At 33.2% G+C, this 27840-nt stretch overlaps 1 protein-coding gene across 3 annotated transcripts in view; it reads right to left on the bottom strand.

Moving 5' to 3' along the window:
* The window catches only part of FSTL5 (follistatin like 5), a 786036-nt gene that overhangs the window by 105097 nt on the left and 653099 nt on the right, over positions 1-27840 (bottom strand). For 2 of the 3 annotated variants that reach the window (XM_024126648.1, XM_024126649.1), the window contains exons 10-11: positions 22593-22619; positions 13347-13465 (exon numbers count right to left, since the gene is read on the bottom strand). In XM_024126648.1, the coding sequence (XP_023982416.1) occupies positions 13347-13465; positions 22593-22619 (146 nt within the window). The remainder of the gene's footprint in view (positions 1-13346; positions 13466-22592; positions 22620-27840) is intronic. The other variant, XM_024126650.1, reaches the window with a different exon arrangement.

Below are 27840 nucleotides of genomic sequence, written 5' to 3' on the forward strand. Positions count from 1 at the left end.
GTTGAAAAAAAATCAAAAGAAGAGTACTATGTTGTGTAAACATTATCTGGTGTTCAGATTTCCATAAATAAAGGTTTATTGGAACACATCTACACCCATTCATTTAAATATTGTCTATCTCAATATCCAAAAAGCAAACAACTCAATTATAAAGTGGTGGATGGACCTGGAGTCTGTCATGCAGAGTGAAGTAAGTCAGAAGGAGAAAAACAAATACCGTATGCTAACACATATATATGGAATCTAAGAAAAAAAAATATGTCATGAAGAGCCTAGGGGTAGAAAAGTGGGCAAAGGACCTGAATAGGCATTTTGAAAACCCACAGATGGCCAACAGACACATGCAAAGATGCTCAACATCACTAATCATCAGGGAAATGCAAATTAAAACTACAATGAGCCATCAAATCACACCTGCCAGAATGGCTATCTTCAAAAAGACAGCAAAAACAACTGTTGGCTAGTATGTGGAAAAAAAGAGAACCCTCACGTAGCGTTGATGGAATTGTAAGTTGATGCAGCCACTATGGAAAACTATAGGAAGCTTCCTCAGCAAATTAAAAATAGAACTACCATACAATCTAGGAATTCCACTTCTGGGTATTTTTCTGAAGGAAACAAAAATTATGTTAATCTGAAAAGATATACACACCCCTAGGTTCACTGCAGCACTAAGTGCAGAAATAAGTATACAACAAATCAGGTGACCTAAGATGTACACACCCAATTTGGGTACCACATTGTGGGTTCACCCAAGGATAGTATACAGATGCTCCTAGATACAGAGTGAACTATTGCGAATGAATGTTGCGTTAGAGGTGGAGAGAGAGAGGGTTTGATGTTTGATAAAAATGTAAACATATCATTAAATTTGAAAACTCCTAGATGTATTGTCGACCTGGTTCTGTCACTGATTGGGATCGGGTCATTAACTATTGAAAATAAATTGGTTTCAGTAGTTCTCATTGTTTAACTTTACTGCTTCTCTACATATCAGGTTCCTACGACTGGCAGGAGAGTCCGCTTTCTTGGAAGTAATTGAGAATTGGGAGGAAAGAGAACTTTGGCAAAAAGGAAAAAATAAAAAATAAACCTTACTCAGAATGTATAACTGTATTCTTTCTTGTTCTCCAACAAATGGCCTGTTCTCCAGCGAGAGTGTTCTCATCAAAATTTTATTAAAAAACCAATGATTTTCCACAGCAACTAAAGAACGCATCATGCATTTTATTAATCAAATTCTTTTTAATCTACATTTGGTAGCCATATTTCTAACACTTGTATGGCTCATCCTAATTACTGTGGGTCTTACTAATTTTCTTCTTGTCTGAATTTTCATAGCATTTATATTTGGTGCCACATATTTTGGCCTTTAATCATGTACTATCATCACTGCCTAAAATGTTAGCCTTTGCTATTCCTGTATTTCTACATTTTACAGACATACTGGGGAAGGTACAATATTTCCTCAGCAAATACAAGTTTAGATGTCATTTATCATAGAAAAAAAAAGAGAGGGGATCAAAAAGTGTATATTTCTCAAACATGTTGTTAAACACTATTCCATGTCATCCAGAATCACTGAGAAACTGAGTTCTAGAGCATCTTCAAAATATGGTCTGTGGATAGCTGCCTGTTGTCATATCGTTCCTTACCAAGCTGAGAATAGTACAGAAATGGAAAATAGCCATTTAGAATCTTTTCTAACAATCTGCCATTGCCATAATATCCTTGAGCATGGCCAGTGGGCCCATCTCCTTTAACAGGGTTCAGACAAGCGTGGGTGCGTCAGGCGTGCCTGGAGGGTTCTTTTCCACAAATAGTTTAAGAAGCTCTGATTTTGAGCTTTCTTTTCTTTTCTAGTTCTCTCTCTCTCTTTTAAATAGCTTTAAAATACATATATATCCAAAACTGTTGCAATCTGAGTCTACTGAGATAAATGGAAAAGTGAATGAAACACTTGACAAAATAGTGTTCTTTAATAAATGCAATGTTCAGTTTATCATGAATCAAAGAAATGAAACAAGGGTCCTTTGTACTGAACTGGAATGTTTAGATTACGATTTCTATGATTTTTTTTTATAATCATGAAGAAATATATATATATATATATATATAAGGTTGAGCTATTTGTGAATACACTAGCTATAATGTATTCTTTTAATCTTGCTTTGCAATATAAAAAAACCCTAGATCTTACAATAGCATGTTAAACAATTTAATATACATGGTTATCTCCCTTATTGAACCATTTTTTTAAAAAGGCAATGAGGTTAAATTACTTTCGTCAATTTTTAGTCGAGATCACTGCTTATAACCCAAATGATACAACTGCTTATTTCTACAGTTAGATACATTCAATTTGTCTAATTCTAGTTGCCATTTCATTTATGAAAATGTCATAAACAATCTAGTTCATATTAGTCAAAGCATAGGTAGTCATGGCAATTTAGGGGCTGATTTGCCTTAATTTGGCCTATAGAAGAAAACTGTCAGATAGTATGATTTTGATTCTAGGATATCAATAGTACAAAGACCACAGTAAAGGAATTTTCATCCTTTCTTTTAACATAAGGAGAATGCATTTATGTCCTCCAGTGTTATAACAAAAATGGAGCAGATAACACTATACAATCATAAACTGAGGACTGATTTCTCTTTAGCAGCAAAGTATTAGATTAAAAACACAGGTTTGGGGCTTCCCTGGTGGCGCAGTGGTTGCGCGTCCGCCTGCCGATGCAGGGGAACCGGGTTCGCGCCCCGGTCTGGGAGGATCCCACGTGCCGCGGAGCGGCTGGGCCCGTGAGCCGTGGCCGCTGAGCCGGGTTCGCGCCCCGGTCCGGGAGGATCCCACGTGCCGCGGAGCGGCTGGGCCCGTGAGCCACGGCCGCTGAGCCTGCGCGTCCGGAGCCTGTGCTCCGCGACGGGAGGGGCCACAACCGTGAGAGGCCCGCATACCACAAAAAAAAACAAAAACAAAAAAAAAAAAACACAGGTTTTGAGGTCAACCAGAATCAGACGTAATCCAGTTTTACACTCATATTAGCCATGTAACTACTCCTTTTAAGCTTTGTTTATGTCACTGGTATAATATCACCAATCACATAGGATTATTATGTTTGTTAAATGAAATCATGTCTGAAAAGGTCAAATGATCAATAAATGTTACCTGTTATTTTCCTATAGAAAATTCACTATGGGATACATTTCATGAAAACTATAGTAGTCTACACATTTTTCATCCAAATTTTTTTTTTCAGTTCCCCAAAATGTTTTGGAGGGAAGTTCACTGTGTATATTTAAGAATTTCAAAGAGTTACTTTAAATACAGAATGATGGTTGCATATGTGGTCAGAACTTATTTTTCCCTTTATCACTTGGCAGTTCTATGATATTGAGCTAATTATTTGCCTTTTCTCATTTCCTTATCTAGAAATTGAGAGGATTAAATTAGAACTTGTCCATGGTTTCAATAAAAGAAAAAAACAAAAACAAAAAACAAAGCTATCTGAATTACTTCTACTCTGCTTAAACAGAAAATATTTGACCAGTTTATAGAAATATTATATTAAGGCCACCCATGTTGTTGCAAATGGCAGAATTTCATTCTTTTTATGCCTAATATTCCGTTGTATAAATATACCACATCTTCTTTATCCATTCATCTGTTGATGGGCAATTGGGTTGCTTCCATATCTTAACTATTGTAAATAATGCTACAATGAACATAGAGGTGCATGTATCTTTTCAAATTAGTGTTTTTATGTTCTTTGGATAAATATCCAGAAATGGAATTGCTGGATCATACGGTAGTTCCATTTTTAATTTTTTGAGGAGCTTCTATACCGATTTCCACAGTGGCTGCAGCAATTTACATTCCCACCAACAGTGTAGGAAGGTTCCCTCTTCTCCATATTCTCACCGGCATTTGTTATTTGTTGACATTTTAATGATGGCCATCTTGAGAGGTGCGAGGTGAATAACCAATTTAAAAGTAAATAAATTTGTAGAGTGTTAAATTTCAAATGTCTGCAAAACATGAGAGAAGAAAGAACTCTAGATCTTTTGTCAGTGCTGGACTGAATGATTTGTGTGTCGATTCTCCTGGTTCTTGTAAATGAGCCAGAGTCCTGGCTGGGGGTTGGTCCAGGTGTCAGTGGGCACTGAGGATCCAGGGGCAGGGACTTAATGACTTTTGGAAAAGGCATAAACTTGAATAATGGTGAGACAAATTAAATATCAGACCATACGTTTTACATTAGGTCCAAGAACAAGTAAACAGAGTTTGGCAAAATGTCCTTTGAATTGAAAGCTAACATTAAGCACTAAAGAAATTAGACATATATGGGGAATATCAGGAAATGTAAATTATATGGACCCACAAGGTTCCTGAAGGATCAACTCAATTAAATGGCAGTTTAGATAGTTGGAATTAAAGAATTAGTTGTGTTTAATTTCATTCCCCAACGTGCTGAAGATTTGATTTGTAAAGGAGCAATGGTGCCCTTTCCTAACTTTACTTAACAAAGCACAATTGGTAAGCTGGTTAGATAGGGTGAAAATTTATTATTAAAAAATTCTTTTCTTACCAGATAACACATGAAGTTAAATGACCAAACAAGAAAAGTAGAAAAAAAAAAAAAGAATGGACTTTAGTATGTAAACCTCTCCTTAAAATGTTGAAAAGCTCATCAAAATTATGACATCACGATGAACACTGATGAACTTGAACTTGTCATTTTGATGGAGTTCTTCATCTCCCCAGATTGTCCGGCAGAGGGCGCTTTATGTGGAAAGCAGGCTCAGTCGTTTTTTCAAGATTATTATGGACTGAAAAACATTCTGAAATGTGGTAGATTTATCTTCAAAAATTATAAGGCTCCTGAGAGGATAATTATACGCATGTGTACTTTTAAACTGTATTGTAATTCACGCATTAATTTGTTCCACATAGGAACGCCTACACTGAGAATCGTTACACTTTTTCAGGTCAACATTCTTTAAAAATTATTTTAGCTTGCTTTATGTTATTATCTAGTTAATTATTATTATTGCAAAGGACCTTATATTCTCTTTCTTAAAGGTATGAAGTGAGCGGATTCCGGCCAAATAATTTATACACATAGGTATTTTGCTATGTTTGTATCAATTAATATAAAAACCATAAAATACACCCATTTTAAAATCATATCTTGTAAACCTTTAGAAGTAAATGTTACATAAAAATAATTTACTCCTGTGCCTATCTTCTTTATAGGTAAGAAGACAGACCAAATTTACATTTTCTTTGTCCTTTTTCTTTAAAACTATATCTTTATTTATTATATTGCCTGCAGAATTACATTTTCTCTTCTCTCTTTTCATTGACAAATCTGATAGGGGTTCTGCCACACTATCCAGCTCAGAAATATTCTTGAGTAATAAAGTGAAGACAATATTGAATAAGAATTCACCAAAACTGCCTCTGTGATTTAGTTCAATGTAAATCCTTTATGTATGCAGATTATATAATCTGATATGCTATTTTTCTTTTGCAACTTTAAGCTTTCTAAATAATTTCAAAAGTAAACTATCAGACATAAGATATTTTGCAAAATTATATTCACAAATAACTATGCTGAAAGTTATATATTAAAGAGTGACTTTTTAAATGAAAATGATACTAGTATGTGGATTTTTAAATATGAGAAAAAAAGGAGTTTTAATGGGCAAAAATTAGCCGCTTAAATAGTAATGGGATGAACAATAATTTTGAGGTTTAAGTTGTGTTTTCCTTGGAATTTTTATTATATAGTTGTATCTTAAATATAGATTTAAGAAATTTAGAAAACATATAACATCATTATATGATAAAGTATATGGAGAAATGCAAAACTGTCATTGTAAACGTTTAGCAATGTTTTCAAGAAAAATGTAGTGATTCAAACATTTAATAAAATAAAATAAAGGCATTAATTTAATGTATTGTTTTCCTTCCTGCACAGCCTCTCAAATTATTCAAACTGAGATTAATGACCCATCTAAATACAAAAAAGATATTAAAGAAATGACAAGTTTTCAGTATTAAATTACAATTTTGACAACTATTGTTGAAATATAAAATATAAGCAATGAGAAATCAAGCAAGAGATCACTTAAACAGAAATTTTAAGAAAGAAAAGGAAAAGAAAAATAAGGACTAAGATTTAAATAAATCATTAAAATCATAAATCTAATCCTCAATACAATAATTACAATTAATCTTGTTACAGTAAGTTTTCAACATATTTAGAAAGAAGAAAATTTGGAAATTATCATCCTTCAGAGAGGAACATCACTAGAAAATATCTAATATTGATAATTCAAGAAATATCATTCCTGAGCACATTACTTAACGTGATTAAATGTAATTGCTTGCATGAAGTGAGACTGGGAATAGTAAGGCACAGAGTAAGAAACTACTACTTTTGTATTATTTGATTTTTACCATGCCAATCTATTACCTTGAATAAGTCAACAGGTACTTTTTTGTGAATAAAACTCAATCTTAGACCAGAAACTGTAGTTTAAGAGCCATAGAAGCTAGATTTATGTGATTTTTGTAAGTCTCAAGTAAAATGGTTTTATGTTTAAAGACATTTGTATGAATAATTTTTATGTTAAACTCTTCAATTTTTACCCTTAAGAAGTTTCTATTGAAATTCCAAATTACTATAAGTACATTTTTTTCTCAAGTACAGAAAATGTGCTCCTAGGTTTGTCTACTGAATCCTTATATTTCATATAAAAAATGTGATGGCAAGAGATTGTTTGAGACACATACATAATTCTGGTCACATTTACCAAATAACTTGGCTGGTTCTTATTAATAATCTCTTAAAAACCTAATATGCTTTCTTAGATAAGATTACTTGATCCAATTAATATGCTATACAACTCCATTAAGATGCTGTTGCATGATTTACAGGCTCCCCGCGGCTATCCCCCAAATGTTAGCCTTGCCTACTTCAAGCGTAACAGAAGCACAATGTGAGAATTTCATAAGAGTGTGATTTTTAATGAAAGATCACAAGGCCCCTTTAAATCCAGGGCTTCAAAGACCAATTTCATGAATTTATTTCTTTTAAAATCAACAGCATAATCTTCTAAGGAATAGTTAGAGGTAGTTTGCATTACTCTCTTTAGGCAGCTCTTTGAAGGATATCATTGTAAGTGCAAAGGAAGCTCTTTGCAGGATATCACTGTAATGAAAGCTTAAATTTTTATCATTCTAGAACTCTTTGTAAGTTAAGCCATATTTGAATAGAGACCCACTGAGAATAGAATAAGTGGGGAAATATTTCGATTACCTTTCTGAAATATACAGTGGTACTGAATTCAAAAGGTTGCTTGATGGCTTCATGGAGAAATGAACTGTCTGCATCGTATAAAGCGGCTGGTGTTTTAACAATTATTTTTCTGGACAGAGTCTGAAGAAGTAATAACTGGATTCGAAACAGAAGGAGATGCTGAAAAGGGGGTTTGGAAGTATTACCAAGGAAACTGATAAATGCCCTGAAGGCTGCACTGCTTGAGAAGAGGGGAACGCCAGCAGAGAGAGAAGTGTGGACGCAGCAGAGAGAGCTGTGTTTCCCCATTTCTAATCTCAGTTTCAATTTCTTGATACCTGAGTAGCCTGCACACTATGGACATAACCTGTTCCTATGTAAAATCTCCATTCTAATAGAGTACCAATCATATCCATTTATAAAGTCTAGATAATTTTCTTATGTGGAAATTCCAAGCCTAGAAAATAGATATTTTAGAGGTGATTCACATCAGACTTTCTGCAGAAACTATGATCCTCTGGAGTTAGCAAGATTTAAGTTGCATTAAAACAAGTAACAGAATCTTTGCATCCTAAAATATGAGACCCATGCATGTGGGAATTCCCTGGTGCTCCAGTGGTTAAAACTCTGTGCTCTCACTGCCACGGGCCCAAGCTTGATCCCTGGCTGGGGCACTAAAATCCCACAAGCCACGCAACATTGCCCCCCAACCAAAATATACACACACACACACACACACACACACACACACACACACACACACACATCTATATACTTAAGACCCACGCACGATAAGATTTGTGTGATTTTTCTTTCAAGCTCTTCTAGTCCCCACGAAAGAATAAATAACACCATGGTATGTAGATCTTACATGGCAGCTGGATCTTAATAAGCGAACAGAGAAGGAAGTGAAGTAAAAAAGCACTGAAGATTAAAAGAGTTGTGGATAAGGTTGACAAAATACTTGAAAACCAGAAGAGTGAAACAGTTGGTAATCTTGGAAAAGCCTAATAATTGAAACATTTTTCCAAACCCATTTCAGTTTGAGTTCTGAAGTTCTAAGTCTGGGATAGAATCCTATTTGCTTAAAGTACATACTTACTGTAGGTGACAAGATGAAATCATGTATACAACTAGGATAAATACAGCAAGAAACCTGTCTAGTTAGGCTGCATCACAAAAAAAGGAAAGAAGATAGATGAAAGTATAAATAAAAGCATGTTCTATGAATCTTCAACCAACTCACTACCAAAAGCTGGAAACTGATGTAATCTGACATTGCACCAAAATTGAATTTTTATTTAGAGCAAGCAAACAGCAACTTCTGAGAGATTTGATCAAAGATTCTGTATTCAAAATATTTCAGTTTTTACCTAAACTTTACGAGCCAATGAGTTGTACTGGGAATTGCAATTCTCTTAATATCAACAGTGACTTTGAAAAATATTATTTTTATGTTTAATCCTTTTTTGTGGGGGAAAAATTGATTCGAAAAGACTCACTTCCACTACTCACAATCAAGTGATTTATCTTCTAAAATCCAGAAGAACTAGCTTTCTTTTTTCTATAATAGAACTCCAAACTATCTTAGACTGGGCATTTGAACAGTATATTTTGACTGTGTGATCTTGAATTAATAGACCCATGAGGTTATGTTTACCCTGAAACAATTCAGTGATCAATTATTCTATGAAACATTTTTCACAAGAAGAACACTGTTTTGTGGAAATTGTAAAGTAAGGAGAGGTGAGGAGGGAATTAGATGTATACATCTTTAAACTCAGGCAATGCATAAAAGAATGAATAGCCTAAGGCTCTAAGCAATGGAGTTTTCCTTAAATTCATTTCACAAATGTTACTCGACTAATGTGTAAGTACATTGGGAATAAAAATGCTAATCAAAGTCTTGACTAATAGAGGTAGTAAGATGTGGTGGGTTGTTTCCTATGTCAGCTTGGCTATGACTAGGCTATGTCGCTCAGTTGTTGGTCAAGAACTAGTCTGATACGGGGTTTCCCTGGTGGCGCAGTGGTTGAGAGTCCGCCTGCCGATGCAGGGGACGCGGGTTCGTGCCCCGGTCCGGGAGGATCCCACATGCCGGGGCCGCTGAGCCTGCGCGCCCGGAGCCTGCGCTCCGCAACGGGAGAGGCCACAGCAGTGAGAGGCCTGCGTACAGCAAAAAAAAAAAAAAAAAAAAAGAACTAGCCTGATAGAGAATGGATAAACAAGAAGGTCCTACTGTAAAGCACAGGGAACTATATTCAGTATCCTGTGATAAACCATAATGGAAAAGAATATGAAAAAGAATATACATCAGCAAAAAAAAAAAAAAAAAAAAGAACTAGTCTGATAGAGAATGGATAAATAAGAAGGTCCTACTGTAAAGCACAGGGAACTATATTCAGTATCCTGTGATAAACCATAATGGAAAAGAATATGAAAAAGAATATACATATATGTATATTATGTTATACATATTATATTATGCAGAAATTAATACAACATTGTAAATCAACTATACTTGAATAAAATAATTAAAAAAGAACTAGTCTGGATGTCATTGTGAAAGTATTTGTGGAGGTGATTAACATTTAAAATTAGTTGGCTTTATAGAGACACAGATGTAGAGAACAAACGTATGGATACCAAGGGGGGAAGCGGGCTGGTGGTGGAATGAATTGGGAGATTGGGATTGACATATATACACTATTACGTATAAAATAGATAACCAATGAGAACTTACTGTATAGCACAGGGAACTCTACTCAATGCTCTGTGGCGACCTAAATGCTAAGGAAATCTCAAAAAGAGGGGATATACGTATACCTATAACTGATTCACTTTGCAGCACAGCAGAAACTAACACAACATTGTAAAGCAACTCTACTCCAATAAAAATTAATTTAAAAGTAAATTAAATTGGTTGGCTTTAAGTAAGACAGACCACCCCCCGTAATGTGAGTAGGACTCATGCAATCAGTTGCAGGCCTTCAGATTTAAGAGTGAGGTTTCCCACAGAAGAAGGAATCCCGCCTTAAGGCTTCCACACAGAAATCTGTTTGAGTTTCCAGTGTGCCTCTAGACGGCAGGCTCGAGACCCCAGTGTTGACTTGTCTCAGCTCTGCTGGCCTAATCTGCGGATTTTGGATTCCAGACTGAACATCAACTCGTATCTGACTTTCCTACCACCTGGCCTGCCCTACAGATTTCACACACACGCGTGCCACTCCACACACCAGTTCCGGAGCCAATTCCTTAAAATAAGGAGATGGAGACAGACAGTGATGGAGAGATATCGATCCAGATCCAGATCCAGATCCGGACATGGATATAGATACTAATCCTACTGGTTCTGTTTCTTGGAGAAAAATGTTCTCTTGACATAATACTCAACAATTTTCTCATGAAATTATTTTATAATTAGAAATGAAATCTAGTAGAACGTGGCACCAAATAGCTTACACACTCTGAAATGAACATCTTCTTGTGTTTAAACAGAAATAAAATAGCTTCACATAAGAAACACATTTAATTCAACATTTATTCTCAAAGTATACTGCCGTCAATTTTTCTTTTTTCTACTGCTGTATACTTGTGTTTCATGAAAGCGTCTGTGTATACATATTCCAATTATTTAAGCTTATCTCACATTAAGGAATAACAAAATAACAAAGCAATATGAAATAAAAGTTAACTACTCTAGCCTTGATTTCATATATATGGGCTATAATAACTGCACGAGAAATATGTTTCTCTTTTTTGGTATAACAAATGCCTGTATTCTGCATTTTACAATATAATCAGGATGCAGTTTTAGCCAGTTATCCATTCTCTACATTATTCTTAGTGCTTTAACAAATATATTGGTCAGCTAAAATGTATTTGTATTTTAATTTCAACATCCAAACAGTAGAAATGTCATAAATTTAAAAACACACAATTCGATAGTTTCTTTCGTCTTAAAAATACAAATCTAACTTTTCTTATACTTTGTGCTTAGTTTTCCATTAGCATATAGAAATTTTTGTAAATTTTTGTTTTATATAAGAATGCTAACTTTCTATCCTTATATTTCTTTTTATTTTGCACTATGAATTTCTAGCATAATCCCATGTGTAAGATGGCTGTAAGATTTCCAAGGGCTATGATTTGAAAAATCTGATGCAGTCAATTAGCTCTTCATAACTGATAGTCCCTGCCTTGTCATTGCTGTGGATAAGGGTTCTCAGGTTGAAGGAAATGAGTTAAGGCTGTCATCACCGGTGTTTGGTTTCTATCTCCTCTTCAATTTTAACTTTTTATAGAAAAGTGTACATAATTTATATATGTATATATATAATTTATCACTATAAATATGCGTGTGTATATATATATATATATATAGAGAGAGAGAGAGAGAGAGAGAGAGAGAAAGATCTACTTGTTTTAGGAGGAAGTCTAAGTAGTCAAAGGTTTTAAAAAGAGACGTTCGGGTAAGTAAACTTCACATCCCTATTTTCCAGACATGTCACAAAACTATCACATCAAATTTTCCTTGCTTTTTCAGCTTTAGATTCCAGATAGCTAGCTACAACACTGCCAGTCCCGTAGGAATCAGAAACACTCTTTTGTAAAATGATTTTGCTTTGATTTACATAACTATTTTGATGCCACATTTCCAATATCTGTGTGTTAGCCCAAATTTCTCATCCATAATGTTTTTATAAAAATATACACATGCCTTAAAATTGAATGACTTGCTTTATCAGAAGCAAATATTTATATTTTTATATGTGTTTCTTTACATACACACACACCTTATTCAAAATGGATTTAGTCAGTATTGATATCATCTGATTATAAAACAAAACGAAATTGCACGTACAATTTAAAGTGTTTGCATACTTGTTAAGCTTATAGCTTAACAAAAATGGTAATGATTCTATTCAGTAATTTAGCCTTTAAGTGAAATATTTTTAAATTAAAAATAGTTTCTTTTGTTTTAAACACTCATAAACATATTGAGTTAAATCATTTCCTTTATTTAAAATAGGAGGTCATTAGAGTGCTTTGTCCTACAGAGTGTCTGAGAGATGCTGGGCTATCTTATCTCACTCTCATATGTTTTTTTCCTTTTCTCATTCTAGAACGTGGCTTTAATTTGTAAATTGTTGTCTCCATAATTCAATATGTGGCAACACTGGCTACTGGTAGGCTCAAAATAGGAGTTGAAAGTAAAGGATCTAAACCAGGGCATTAATATCTATTTTGCTCATATCTTGTCGCCATGCCAACCTTAAAACGGGTATCAAGACAGGGTTGCATTCTGAGGTCTACCAATATCTTACCTTATTTGGGGTGTCTGGTGCATGCCTGCACTTGTGTGGGAACACAAAGGTAACATGGGTACCTTTAGTATTACATATTTTGGTGTACACATATTTATGTGGAGATATACATAGCCATAGCAATATAAAATTAATTATTATTTCTTATTATCCTGCACAGAAGTACAGTCCCTAATATGTATAGGCAATACGCATTTTGTCATATATTCTTTTATTTTCTGAAAGCTGACCAAAATTTTACAGAAAATAAATATTTCTGTGATAGGTAAGTACATGTAAATAAATAAAGGTACATAAAAAAATAAGATGAAGAACAAATGGGCATCAATATTTATAAAGCATCTAATATACCTCAACTTCCCATCAGATTATTTATAGGCTATTTTCTTTCATTACGTTAAAGTAACCATTGCCTGCCAAAATGGGAGACATTCTAAATTAAGGAACGGGTGAAGTTTTTATGCTGTGTTCACTTTTGATATTTCACCTCTAGTGCCTTTATTTTAATTACAAACAAGTCATTACAAATACACAATATATTATCTTCCTCTTTAAGTATAAAACCTGCATAGAGTAACAGACAATATCATAGTTTTAACACTGTCCTACCCACATGTCTCATATATGTGTAGATTTCATTGTATTTCCAAAATACAATTCTACTTAACAAAATTACTGTATAAAACTGTAAAGGAATTTTTAAAATACTTGCCTGAAATCCAAGGAGCTTTTCACTAGGCTTAATGTGCCTCTGAAATTCACATTCTATGGGTTGTATCACTTTGATTCCATCTTCATAAAAAACATAGAACATGTTCCCAATTCCCAGACCTTAAGAGTAAAAACACATTCAAAAGTTCAAAATAAAATTATCAGAAACATTTACAACCAAAACTCAGTCCCCCTCACATTGCTGGTGAGAGATCAATTTGTGAAGTCCTATAATGCTAATAAAGCAAACCGTGTGAGACCTTTACCATATGCCCAAGCAACTGCACTATTACGCATTCTACTTCATCTCTCATCTGCAAGTCAGTGATTTCTTTAACATAATTCAACAAATGTTTCATATATTTAAAAATGATTATAAATGGAGATAAACTTTTTGATACATAGATTACGTCTGCTACCATCCTTACTTAATTTAGGTGCTAATTAAGACATAAAAGTACTTTTTGTTTTTGTTTGTGGTACGCGGGCCTCTCACTGCTGTGGCCCCTCCCGTTGCGGAGCACAGGCTCTGGACGCGCAGGCTCAGCGGCCATGCCTCACGGGCCCAGCCGCAACGCGGCACGTGGGATCCTTCCGGACCGGGGCGCGAACCCGCGCCCCCTGCATCGGCAGGCGGGCTCTCAACCACTGCGCCACCAGGGAAGCCCTAAAAGTACTTTTTGAAGAATCATATTTATCCTATTTCTATTAGAGTTCCCTAAGGAAAATAAAATGGCATTATTTGCAGGAATTTAGCTTATATAAAGACTTTTAGAAACAAAAAGACCAAGTCCCCCAGATTTTGGAGAATATGTATTTTCCTAAAATAATGTTTGTAAATATAATACTACTAGAGGTCTTACATATCAGTTTTCATATTGACAAAGTTTGGGGTCTATTTCTCCAGTTTAAAATTTGAATTAAAGTCTTGCAAAAATCTCATTTAAATCATACTTTTAATTTCTTTTCAGAGTGCGGGTTTGGGTGTGTGACATCTCAAATTAATCTCACTTATATTATACACCCACACCTCATGGGCACGGGATGCTGCAGATTAGACATCTGTAATATGCCGTGGAGTTAACGGTGGCCTCCACCTGAGGACTTGTCTCGCATGATTGCACACCTGTTCTCTTTGTTGCCTCTGCTTCTGCTTTGTTCCAACATGTCCAGACTAAGAGCATGTAGTTCTCCCTTTCCTGATCCTCACCTGAGTACCTCATCCAGGTGTACTGGTTTGCACAATCATATTTATTCAGTATAACTATACCACACATAATTCAGTGAGAGCCAATAGATAAACAATTATACTGAAATCTTGATAGTTTGAAAAGCAAAACATTGTTCTTTAAAATGCTTCACTTTTAAAAACATCTTTTAATTTTTGCTTCAATTGAGGACACCTGCAAGGCCCACGAAGTCAAGCCTGAGGATTACAATAAAAGTTTATTGATGGGAACATGTGTATATGTATAACAGATTCACTTTTGTTATAAAGCAGAATCTAACACACCATTGTAAAGCAATTATACTCCAATAAAGACGTTAAAAAAAAGAATCCCAAGCAGGATTACTTACTAAAAAGGTAATCCATACCTAAACATATAATAGTAAAACTGGAAAAAAAAAGTTTATTGATTTGTAAAAATAAATTTGTTTATTCAACTTAAGCCACATGTATTTTTGTTAAATATGTTCCTAGTTAATTTTAAAAGTCACCATCTATTCTTATGATTCAGAGGAAAATGTATTCGATCATAATTATCACTTTATTGGTGTTTATACAGAGTGAAATTGTTTCTAATAATGAATATATATTTTAAATGATCCAGATTATTTTGACACATCTTATTATTGTTTTATAAATATTTTACAGTCCTCATATTTTAATACATGCAATCTTTATCAGTTAATGGTGCATTTTAATTCCCGAGTGCACAATGTTACGATGAGATATTCCAGAACAGTGGCAGAAGTAGCAAGAACTAAATTCAAGTTATGTTTTCATAAAATAAAATTTAAGAGTCGTCAGCCACAAGTTATAACTATAGCTTTGAATACAGAGGGATCAATTCCATACCAAAAGGATAAAACTTACAGAAACTGCTTATGCAAAAAATTGATTTGTCTGAGCAAGCTTCATTGTCAGAAGATTGATGTGTGCTATGTATCAGTGACTAGCAACTTAACGATACTGGTAGTTGAAACTTGTATCTGATTTTCAGTTGTGTCAGTTATATACAAAGCTCATAACATTTTTTAATGAACATGACTGTATTCTCCTTCAGGTACTGCACAATTCTGCTCCACAGTCAGGAGTCTGAATGTGTTTGAATTTGACAACTACTCTAAGTCCAGACAGTTTGCAAAGTTTCTTGAAGTATTCCCTGCCCTTATTCCTATGGATATTTTTATTGTGTTGTTTTACTATATTCTGTGCACAGTACAGTCAGTGGGATTCCACAGATGAAATTTCTTGAGCTGTATTTTCCTCTAAGACTCGCTTAATCCATCCAAATCACTTTCAAAACTGAAAGACCATTTTCTTGCTTTTTAAAGTATGAGTTACGTACACAACAGCATTTTTACAGAGTATAAGCTACTTTCCCAGTTACAAGTTATTGAAAAATACAGATAAAGTTATGCAAGGTTTAGTTTGCTTTTGCATTTTATTGTTTTTGGTGGGAATATAACTCCCTAGTGTTTATGAAATAGCAATGCCAACAAAGTATCATGTATAAATATATGTTAAAATAAGAAGATAAACTGAACACCTACGTATCAATCACTCCGCTATGAAATAAAACTTTATCTTCAGAGCCATCTGTGTATTCCTCTCTTCCCTACCAACACGAGGGATATTTTGCATTTATTCTCTTGCTAGACATATTTTGTTCATCAATTACTACTTAGGTTTTAGCAGCAGAATTTATAATCTATGATGCAGATATATATCATTTAAATTTGCTGCTATAATATTATAATTTATTTTGAATATACTAGGCATAGAATGATATGAATTACCTGATGCTTGAGATGTGGTAATTAAAACCACATGCTGATTTTCACTTTGGGGCGTTAGTTAGATTAATCTGTATAGGAAGCAATAACATATCTGTGTATGTTCATTATAACTATTAAGTTTCCATGCCCTAACCTTTTTTTATTTTGGTGTGGGAGAATATAACAAAGAGAGATAAACTTAATTTTCTGAATTCAGACAGCTCAGAGGTAAATCACGACTATAGAACTTACTGTTGTATCGTGGGAAAGTTATTTCCCATGTAATATCTGTGCTGTAATTTCTCCATCTCAAATTGGGAGATAATAATTAGATTTATGCAGCTGTTGTAAGAAGTAAATGAGATGGAGAAAGGAAAACATATAGCAGAGTGACTTGAACTCTTACTATGAGTTCAAGAAATGGTAACTGTCCCTCTTTTTATGACTGACATTATGTCTTTGAAACATCAGTGGAAAAAAAATGGTGAAATGGCATCTAACCAAAATGTGATTACTGTCCTCCCGTTTTCCTCAAATCTACTCTGTGAGATATACTACTAGCACATTTCAGTTTTCTACGAGATTGAATTCTACGGATGCGTGAGCCTGCTAAAAAAGAGCAACTTGATTTTCTAGTAGAGCAGTTCTCAAAGTTGATCCTTTCAGAGGGTCTGCAAAGTCAAAACTATGTCCATAATAATGCTAAGATGTCATTTGCATTTTTCTCCCTCATTCTCACAAATTAGATGCTTCCAAATGTGGAATGTAGTTCTCAACAGGCTACTTGACATACGATGTTATGAGTGATATCACAACAGTTCAATGCAGAAACAAATATAGGAATCCAGCACCTTTCATTCAGCCACAGATAGTTTAAAAATCTGCAAAATGTACCACAGTGAGTCTCCTTATTTTTTAAAATATAACTTTACAAATAATGTGGTATTTATGGCTACATGTAATGGGTTATTTATTACGGTTATTTTAAACAAATAAATACATATTTTAATTTTCTGTTTTAATTTCTTATATGGTAAATACAAGTGGATAGAAATAACCCACATAAACAAAAGCTCCTGGAGTTGTCAATAATTTTGAGTCCCCAAAATTCTGCCAACCATGTAGGTTTCAATTACCATTCTCTCCTCACTGATGCTTTCTACTGCAGTTTATTACAAAAGCTCTTGACTTCAGTAAAGCTTTAACACTCTAGTCACAGTAAAGATTAGGAGTATGTGCTCTTTTGTCTTTTTTTCATCCCCTGTGAAGACAGACACAGGTACTTTGTCTTTTCCAGGTCGATTGTTAATCTAACAAAGTATAGTAGCACAAAAAAGTGATCCACAATTTGTTTTTTCTTTGTGAGCTCTTCTTCTTTGCTTTTCTTTCTATACAGAGAGGACATGGCAAGAATTACTTGCAGTCTCACAAGAGAGAAGTATTTCCCAGAGGGTTTTTCAACCAGTACTGCACCTTTAAATACATGAGATGGACTGAGAAAAAAATGTACGTAATTCACATTCCTGTCTCAATCCTTTGAGGATTTCTACTCAAGAACAATAGTGTATCATGGTAATATAGTTACGTTACGTATTATAAATTACATATATATTCCATAGTTTATATCAAGAATAATATTTGGTTGATGTGTGATTATTGGATGAATACTTAAGTCAATAACAAAAATATTTTGTGCTGATGTTTGCCTTCCTCTGACTGAAACCGCCATTACTTTAGCATTTAAATTATGATCAATGGCAAATTATAATCCTACAAAGCACTGATTTGGTAACCAATCAAAGATAATTCAATGTTTGATGTTAAAGACCTTTATGAGTTGATATTATATCATTCTTTTCCCTTTCAAGTGATCCTAAACTTACTCATATTTTTAATATAGAAGAAATCTTTTTTTTTTTGGCTAAAGAAAAATATAGGCAAGAATAGATGGTCTATATTGCATCTCTCACCTTGAATAACTCAGCAGGGAGGGATTTTTGTTTCATGAATGTTCCCATTTTTGTATCTCTGTCTTTGGAGTTAAAATCCTTTGCACACACATAGCAATACCAAACCACCACACCTCAATGAGATTTCTATGTTATGTTCAAATAAAATTAGACTGACTTCCTCTCTCATTCTTCTAGCAGATATTCTGGGAGTGATTGTGTTAAGCTCTTTATTAGCCACTATTAATCCAGGAAAGTGGGTACTGTCTGAACATTATATATATTGGTCAGAGTGATATTATCTAAAACCAGTCCTTCTAAGTCAGAATTCAATTTCCTGAACTTCCAAAGATATGCTGAAAAACTTGAATGCAAATTTACGTGATTCATTTCACATTTAATAATTAACATAGCAAAGGTTATAACATAATAGAGTATTTTTTGCTATGTAGTTAATATTAGGTGAAATCATATGTGTAATTATATATGTACACATGTATATGTGTGTATACATATATGCATATGTGTGTATACACATATATCTGAAAATGGTTATCTCTTGTCAGATTCATTTTTGATTTGAAAACAGGTTTATGAGATAATCTGAAGCACTAAAATGTTGACATTTGTTTTCATCAGAGAAAGTAGGGAACTTGCAAATGAAAATATTGACAGCTTTCATCGCTTTGGCGATGGCATCGCAGTCAGCCTTTAGAAGGCGTGGTCTCTGCCTCACCCAATTATATGACTCACTAAGTCTCATGAATTTAGAAGCCTTACCCTCTGAAAACTCTCCTTTTTCATTTTCAGTATTTCACCAATATTATTGTGAGACAGTAATCTGAGTAATCTGAGTAATCTGCTAAGGTCCTGAGAACCTTAGCAATTTTTTTTCTCTAAAAATAATTATACAGGAGGCTCAAGTATCTCATTAAGCAGGCGTGCACGCTCCTATATTTCCAATGCTCCCCTGCAGCATATAATTCTCTGGACAACGAAATGTGAAAAATCTCAGGCTAAAGGAGTTAAGAGCTGACCTGCTTCCTATTATTCTTTTTTCCCCACTCTGGTGATATTATAGTTCACAAAGCTAATCAGATGCTGTAACATGCAAACTTTTTTGCAAGATTTCACTGTAATGTCTACTTGTACCTGGTGTTGGTTGGTGTTAATTAGCCCAACTAATATAGAAATTTATTTGAACCATTTCTATACCATATTTATGTGTGAATAGATTCATAAATATTTACAAAGAAAAGACAATTTTTACAAATATGGAAAATATCAATATACATGTTTCTGCTTTCAAATCATTGGATGTCACATCAAGCCAGTATTTCCCAAAGTAGCTTCAGTTAAATATCGATTCTGTAGGTATTCATCAAAATAATTTCATGTTATAATAAATTCAGAAAATTCTGTGTCATATAATGAACCATCCAACATCTCTCCTGAAAGGAGTATATTTAAAAGTTCAGCTTAATCCTGCAGTGAATAAAATGTTTTAAGTTCCTTTAATTCAATGCTTATACAAACGTTTATTATTATTAGACCATATAACATATACTCAAACTGTTGTCTACTAAATAAATACTAGGAAATACTTTATTAGATTATATTTGATAACAAGATCATAAAAAATATTGTAGAAGAGACCCAATCCTACTGAATCTTTTAATATGTATTTTGAAATCATATAGGTAGTAAAATTAGTTGACAATAAGAATGATTTAGCCTTTAATTTACTAGATTGAAAACGTCTTTAGAGAAGATACTAGTTCTTATCTTTATATATCCAGTGCTTTCAAAGTGTTCTACATACAGTAGGCTCTTTAAAATATTTGTCAGTAAATGAGTGAGATACTTCTTCTCTTTGAAAACATTGTATTTTTACACTCCTGCTAACTTGAATGACGGCTAGAAAAGAACTGAAAGGTGAACTCAGAAACAGAGGACACTGTTTCATGCTTAACTATCCGTGTGATTAATAAGATAACATACGTGAAATTCAGTAAAGTTGATTTAGCTCACAAAGTCCTGGATAAGCCAGACTCTGATGTATACATTTAAAAATAATTTTTCAGTTAAACAAAATTTTATAGATGTTACACTTGCATGTAAGTTATATGACATTATGAGAGGCATTATCATTTTAAACTCTCTTTCCATTATTATTCATCTAAAACTGCTCGAAATTCTTCAATGGGTTCTCCCTGAGATAAATTTCTCTTGGCCATGGTAAGAAGACAAGCATAGAAATAGAAAGTACTGCTAAACTGGAAATAAAAATGGACCACAGAAAAATGTTGCTCAAATTAGTTATTATTCTATCTTTTAAAAACAGAGGTAGAAAATTGCTTTGGAAACTTTCTTTATTATTTTAATTATTTTTTATGAAATAATTGTACACACAGTTGGGGTTCAGTGATTCCTCAAGCTGGTCTATTATCTCTGGCCACCATTATTATTACATACAATCGTTTCTAATTGTAATGCCTTGCCAATAACAGTGGCATTATAAAAAGTAATTTACAGATTCCTATGAATCTGAGTCAAGTATATTATTTTCTCAAATGTATTATTTTAAATCTTTTTGTTTCAAAAAACAAAGTGCTCTGATGGTAACTGTACATGAAATAAAAGATTTAAAAACTTTCCCCCAAAACATTTCTTGTATAAGTTTTAAAATTATCTGCAAAATGTACTAAATAGCTATGATTTCTCAAGCACATATTCTGTGTCAAACAAAGTCATGAAGAGTAAGTACCTCACTGATTGATGGAGGATAATTATTGAGAACATACATCTTCAAAGACTAACAGAAGAAAAATTTAAATAAATAAAAATGATTTCATATAATGAATCTCAGTGTGCTTTTAATTAATCTGCAGGTCTCCTATACTTTTAAGGGTAGTCTGAAGAATATTATATTATTATTAACTATCAATGAGTATTATAAACTAATAATGTTAATAATGACTGTTATCAAGGTCAAATTATAAGGAAGAGTTGTTTCACATATTTTAAGGAGATATACATATCACAAATTTGCAAGGTGAGTCCCAAACTGTATTTCAAGCATTGTTTTAGAAAAGTCTGGCTCAGAGGTAAAATGACTCATTCAAATTTTCCCAGCAATTAACCAGCAAAGCTAGATCTGTGGTACCCAGAGAAATATTTGTTTAATCTCAAGAAGGAAGAGAGTATAAAGAAATGTCTAACACATATGTTAATCATGTCATATCTGTTTCAGTCATGATTGCATTTATACGTTCAAATGTGAAATATCCAAGAGGAATAAAATGAGAAGGTAAAGTTACACTAGAACCTCTTTAGTAAACTGGAGTTTAAAGGAGCCTTTACAAAAGATTTGAGGAGCAAGAAATACCAAGGACAAAAAAAAATTAAAGTGTTATGCTCATCTGTTGCTAATTTTAATGGATCTAATATTCTAAGATACTTGGTACAGTATCTAGCACATTATAAGGGCTCAATAAATGTGTTCTGGTTACTGATATTGTTATTATTCTGCTTCAATAATTTTAGGAAGCTATAACTGGGGAAGAGAAAGTTTTTCTAGGATGGATCCTGAAGGCAGTTATTTTGGCCATTGCTCACCAGGAGTGTAATGATGACTTATCAATAATTTTCTCCTAAGAATTTAACTAAAGCACTTGGGTTATTTGAATACCTGGGCAAACACATTCCTCTTGGCCTTTGTGACTAATTAAGAAAAACAAAGACAATAATAAATGACCGTGGATGGCATCTGAGTGCAGACTATATTTAAGGAGTTGATAAAACAACCCTATTGAGAATTAACAACTACCCTTATTTTTGAGATGAGGAATTTGTGACATAAAAAAGCCCTAGGTTACATAGCGGTGCAGACTGTATTTGAATCCATGTCCTTCAAGTTTATAAACCAATTTCTTAAATAATTTATTATAGTCCCTTCATAAGGCAATAGTTTTTATAATTTTTCTTTTTCTAATCTAAATCACGGTTTATTACATAAATTGTGTTTAAGCTTGCTTTCATTTGACTAATTTTAATTTTATACTCTTAAAAGCATTTCCATATATTGTAATATAACTTCCTGATTATATATAAAAAATAAATCAAGCTGATGAGGAGTTATAAATATGTATAATGTAGCAGGTTTACAGAAGAATATTGATTTATGATCAAATAAAAATAAAAATGAATAAGGCAATTACTAGAACTGATAGTCAATACATCTAAAAGTTAAGAAAAATAATCACAATAATATAAAAAATAATGGAATTTACTACCTTCTTCTCTCCATAATATGTTAGCTACTGCAGCATGTTTAAAAGAAAAAGGAGAAAAAGAAAAATGAGTAAAGAGTGATTTCAATTACATAGTAATATAAATAGCTATTAAAGAGGTCACAATCTCTAAGACAGAACATGCACATAAAAATAGAGAGGATGAACTCAACAATCTATACTAATAGAACAGTAAAATGCTGGGAGTATAATAATGTTCTATTCATGTCTTGAAATAGCCAATTCTTCTTTGGAATAAAGATTTTTTTAATAAACAAAAAAATTTTATGTATCACTGAAAATAATGGGATATTTAAGTTAATTTTAATAAAATATATCTTTAGAACACACATTAGTAAAGACTATTTATTTGACAGCTTAGTTAAAAGTTACTAATTGAAACAGTTATAATTTTAGAATTCTCATTAATTATAAGTAATGCTTCAACATAATATGCAATATTCCTGAGCAAGAAGAGTTCTTGTAAATACAGGATTTTGAACTCAGAAATAGCCTATTTTCAAGTAGTAGATGCTTTCACTTTTTAAGCCAACATAATAAAATATATCTAAATATATCTTGTTTATTTCAATGCACAATAATGCTTCATATTAAATTATTCCTGGACAATAGGTTTATTAAATACTGTATAGGGACTAAATCAACATAGATTTAAAATATTAAGACAGAAATAAAGAAAAATACCAATTAAAAATATTCTCAACAAAATGCCTGATTCCCTTACTAATCCAAATTTATCTAATTCTATATAATTTCTTTTTTTGAAGTATAGTTGATTTACAAGTCTATTAGTTTCAGGTGTACTTATATACTTTCAAAGCAGAATAATACTGGCGAAAAGAAAATGTAACTAAAGGAACAGCGCATCCACATCTAGTTACTTCCTGCATATGTTAACCATATTAATTAAACATAATCACTTTTTAAAAACTAAACCCTGATCGGCAGTGTAGCAGAGCCAAGTCTGGAATCTAGCACTCCTAGCTGGAGGGTGGAGGTCCAAGTCATGCAGTTTGCAGCACCCACCATAGTATAAGAAATACTTTTTGGTAGAGTAAGCGTTTTTTTGAGATTCTTGGCATTTTTAATGCTTCAGGAATATTTATTCAAATATGCATTCATGGTACTTGCATCCCTTCAGCACATTTTGTGCTGCTGCTCTTGTTGCCTACGGTGTGCTTAGAATGAATATGTAAAAAGACAGATCCTAGTCACAAGGAGAGAACATGGACCTGAGAAAGGAGAGAACCATGCTAAAAATTATTATAAGCATGTGATAAGTGCAATTAAAGAAACAAACATCAGGTTCGGTGGCAAGGGACAGGACGGGAGAGTCACCTTCAAGGGGCAGAAACTGGGCAGTGGAGGGACCACTTCATTGGGCTGCTGGCACTCAAGCAAGATAATGCCACCCAAGCTTACAAGGGATGTCGGGTGCAGGAGGCATGAGATGTTCAAGGTATATCAACGGGACACGTTATAACGCATTCAGCGAATTTTAAGTAACTGGATATATTTGGAGGGCAAAACTGATAGAGGATACAGCTGGAGAATTTGACCCTGACAAGGTCAAGAGAGTCTTTTATATTACATGGTACACAGGAGATTAAATTTTCTTCTGTAGGCTCAGGAAAGATGGAGCCATGATTAGACTAACTTTATTTTTCCGGCTTATAAACAAAGGTAAGTAGACCTATGTTTCCTCATATCTCCACCAATGGAATATGGTGTGCCAATCGTGTGCCAGGCATTGTATTCAGCGCTACCATACACAGAATAAAACAGACCCAGGCTCTGTACTAATCGAGTTTATACACTAGTTGAGGGGAAAAAAAAACAAAACAAAACTGGATTCAAATCATGTAATTTCAAAATTACAAATTTAATATGTTATGAAAGAAAGGAACACGGTAATGTGAATGCTTTTAATGAGTGGATTAGGCATGATCAGTGAAACTGGGGGAAACGTCCTTAATGGTGATGGTGAAGGTGAGGTCTGAAACATGAGGAACCCAGAGAGGGTTGTAGGAATCAGACTCCCAGACATAGGAAAAGCATGTACAAACCCTAGCGGGTATGTTAAAGCACTGCTATTTTATTATTATTATTATTTTGTCCTGCCACTTGTGGGATCTTAGTTCCCTGACCAGGGATTGAACCCGGCCCCTCAGCATTGAGAGCACAGAGTCCTAACCACCGGGCCTCCAGGGAATTCGCAAGCACTGCTATTTTAAAGGACTAACGACAGATATTTTTAAGGCATGCAATCATTTCTGAGAAAGTGCCAAAAATACATGGTTTGTAATATTAATACCAGATAAGGTAAAATTCAAAGCACAATACACTGAATTTAAAATTATATAAACTAAAAACATAGTATTAAAATATGAAGCAAAATTATTAGGACTAGATACAAAATTTATAAACCAACCATCATATTCTGCTTCTTTAACTCATAACCTTCGGTATTTGAAAAATGAAGGGAAAAAACACAAAGTTCAATAATACAGTTATTATGACTAAATTAGTGTTTTCATAATGAATGTTCTGTGATAAAAACAGGAAGTGTTTTCAAGTTTTCTTGATAGATAATCAAGAGTAGTCACAAAGTAACTGGAAAATAGAAAGTCTTTCTGTATTCTGCAGGTATATTCCAATAATCATAAATTGTTAAGACATTTTCTGACAACAATAAAGCAAATATGAAAACGTATTACAAGTATTTAAACCCACTAAATTCTTCAACAAATTAAATATTTTAAAAATCAAATATAATCATAATTCATATAAAACAACAAAAATGCAAAAATAAAATTCAATATGTGGACCCAAAGACTTTTGGCCAAAAGATAATGCATAGGCTTAATTAACACATCACTGAACAAAATATATGAGGGAGGGAGAAAGAGAGAGAGAAAAAAAGTAGAAAGAGGAGGAGATGGGAAGTCGGGAAAAAGGGAAGAAAGAAGAAATGTTTGTAGCTATGATAATTTTAAATTAATGTAGAATCTTTTGGTAATAAATTTGATAATCTCTATATCATAAAAATTCCAAGGAACTATAAATATCCAAACTGAACGTAAAGAAGAAATTTGAATAAAAATAACCATGGTGCTCATTAAACCACTTTCAAAAATAGTTTCTTCCCAAGATGCTCTTAGAGTCTAAGGCTTATATAAAAAGTACTTACTTTCAAGAATTATATAATTCCAGTTGTATTCAGTGTTGTTAGAATATAGATTAAGATGGAAACGTTCCCATTCAGTTTGTAAAGTCAGCAAAAGGGATGCCAGTAAGTGATAATAAAAGCAAAGCAAAAAGAATTACAGGATATTTTCACTAATGACAAAAATGACAAATAAAATGCAAGTGAAATTCAACAGGATATTAAAAGTTTGATCATAGACAGGAATCCTCTTGGAATGAAAAAAGGATTGGGTAGAAATTTAGTTAAGAAATCAATTCATCTGATATAATATATTAGAATATCAAATGAGAATGACAAGCATAATTTAAACTTAAAAACATAATCTGATGAAATGTATCACATATTACTAAGTGTAATATACTCTTAGTAACCTGGCAAACTAAGAGTAGCGGCATATTTTATATAAATATAAATGTGTTTGTTAAATGTTAAAAATTAACTAGAAATTTATTTTGACAAACCAAACACTTTATGAAGCCCAAAAACAAATATAAATTATATAAGCACTGTAAACTTGTAAATAAAATAATCAAAATTTGAAGCTAAAATGAGTCACAAAGGTTAAATTAAAATGACGCATAAAAATTGCAAGAGAATTCAGTTAGGTGACAAGACATAATATAAATACCCCAAATTCTATATTCTTATGTAAGAATTAGAAGATACAATAGAAGATTTCATTTACAATAGCCTCAAAGTGTAATATATCAATGATTTACTAAAATATTAAAAATACAGCAAATCAAGTGTAACATTCACTAAAAATACACTAGATGGGATACTATATTATCCCTAGATCAAGAGAATAAATCTTATAAAGATAACATTTATTCTGAAAATATTTAATTTAAAAATGTCATGTACTGTTATTGTCTGTTTAGAACGTGTTTTATATATTTATTGTATAAAGTCAGAATGTGCATTACATTAAAAAAATACTTTGAATTCAATTAAACAGGTAAAATAACCAAGTCTATTTTCCTTATATGACTTTTCATTATTTTTCTAATTTTTACCCAAATGTGTACATGAAAGGGGGAGTTTCTGACACAATATATAAATATGTGACAGATAAAAATTCATTTATCATAACCTGGCTAGTCTAATCTTAATCACTGTGCACTATTCCATCATATGGATTTCTACTTTTTAAAAATACAACTGTTCATTGTTTGTCAACTTAAACCTAGTACCTAAATCAAAGACTAGTATAAGTGATAGGGACTCAATAAATATTTTTGGTTGATCAGTCATATAGATGTATGCATGTATACGTACGTGTACGTGTGCGTGTGCACTGCAATGACCCTATTTCTAGCTACTCAGTTGCATTAGCATACAGCTCTACAAGACGTCTGGCTATGTTTAAAGCCACTGACACCTGTTGCCAGGTCGATTTCCGAAAGGTTGCTGTCAGCACCACCAGCTGTCCATCCCACCACACTCAAGGTGGACTATTAATGTGTATGTGTGTATGAGCATGCGTGTGTGTGCAAGCTTACCAAGTGTGAATAAATATTATCTCTTACATATATTAGTTTGCTTTTAAATTATATTGACTCTGCTTGCACATATATGAATAAAACTTTCCTCTATTTATACCCTTAATCACTTATCTATTGGCATGTAACTTTGATAATTTTTACATTTTTAATAGCTGCTTATAGATTAGAATAACTCTATTTTGTCACATTAATTTATTCTTCATAAAATAGAACAGGAACCTATAATAAATGCAGGTTTGATGATGCCACTCATTTGCTTAAAAACATAATAAATGCATGTATCTGTGTGTGTGTATCTGTGTGTGTGTGTGTGTGTATGTGTATCTCTGTGTGTGTGTATCTGTGTGTGTGTGTGTATCTGTGTGTGTGTGTGTGTATCTGTGTATCTGTGTGTGTGTGTGTATCTGTGTGTATCTGTGTGTGTGTGTGTATCTGTGTGTGTGTGTATCTGTGTGTGTGTGTCTGTGTGTGTGTCTGTGTGTGTGTGTGTGTGTGTGTGTGTCTCTGTGTGTCTGTG

Source organism: Physeter macrocephalus, chromosome 7, assembly GCF_002837175.3.
Source record: "Physeter macrocephalus isolate SW-GA chromosome 7, ASM283717v5, whole genome shotgun sequence".
Lineage (NCBI taxonomy): Eukaryota > Metazoa > Chordata > Mammalia > Artiodactyla > Physeteridae > Physeter > Physeter macrocephalus.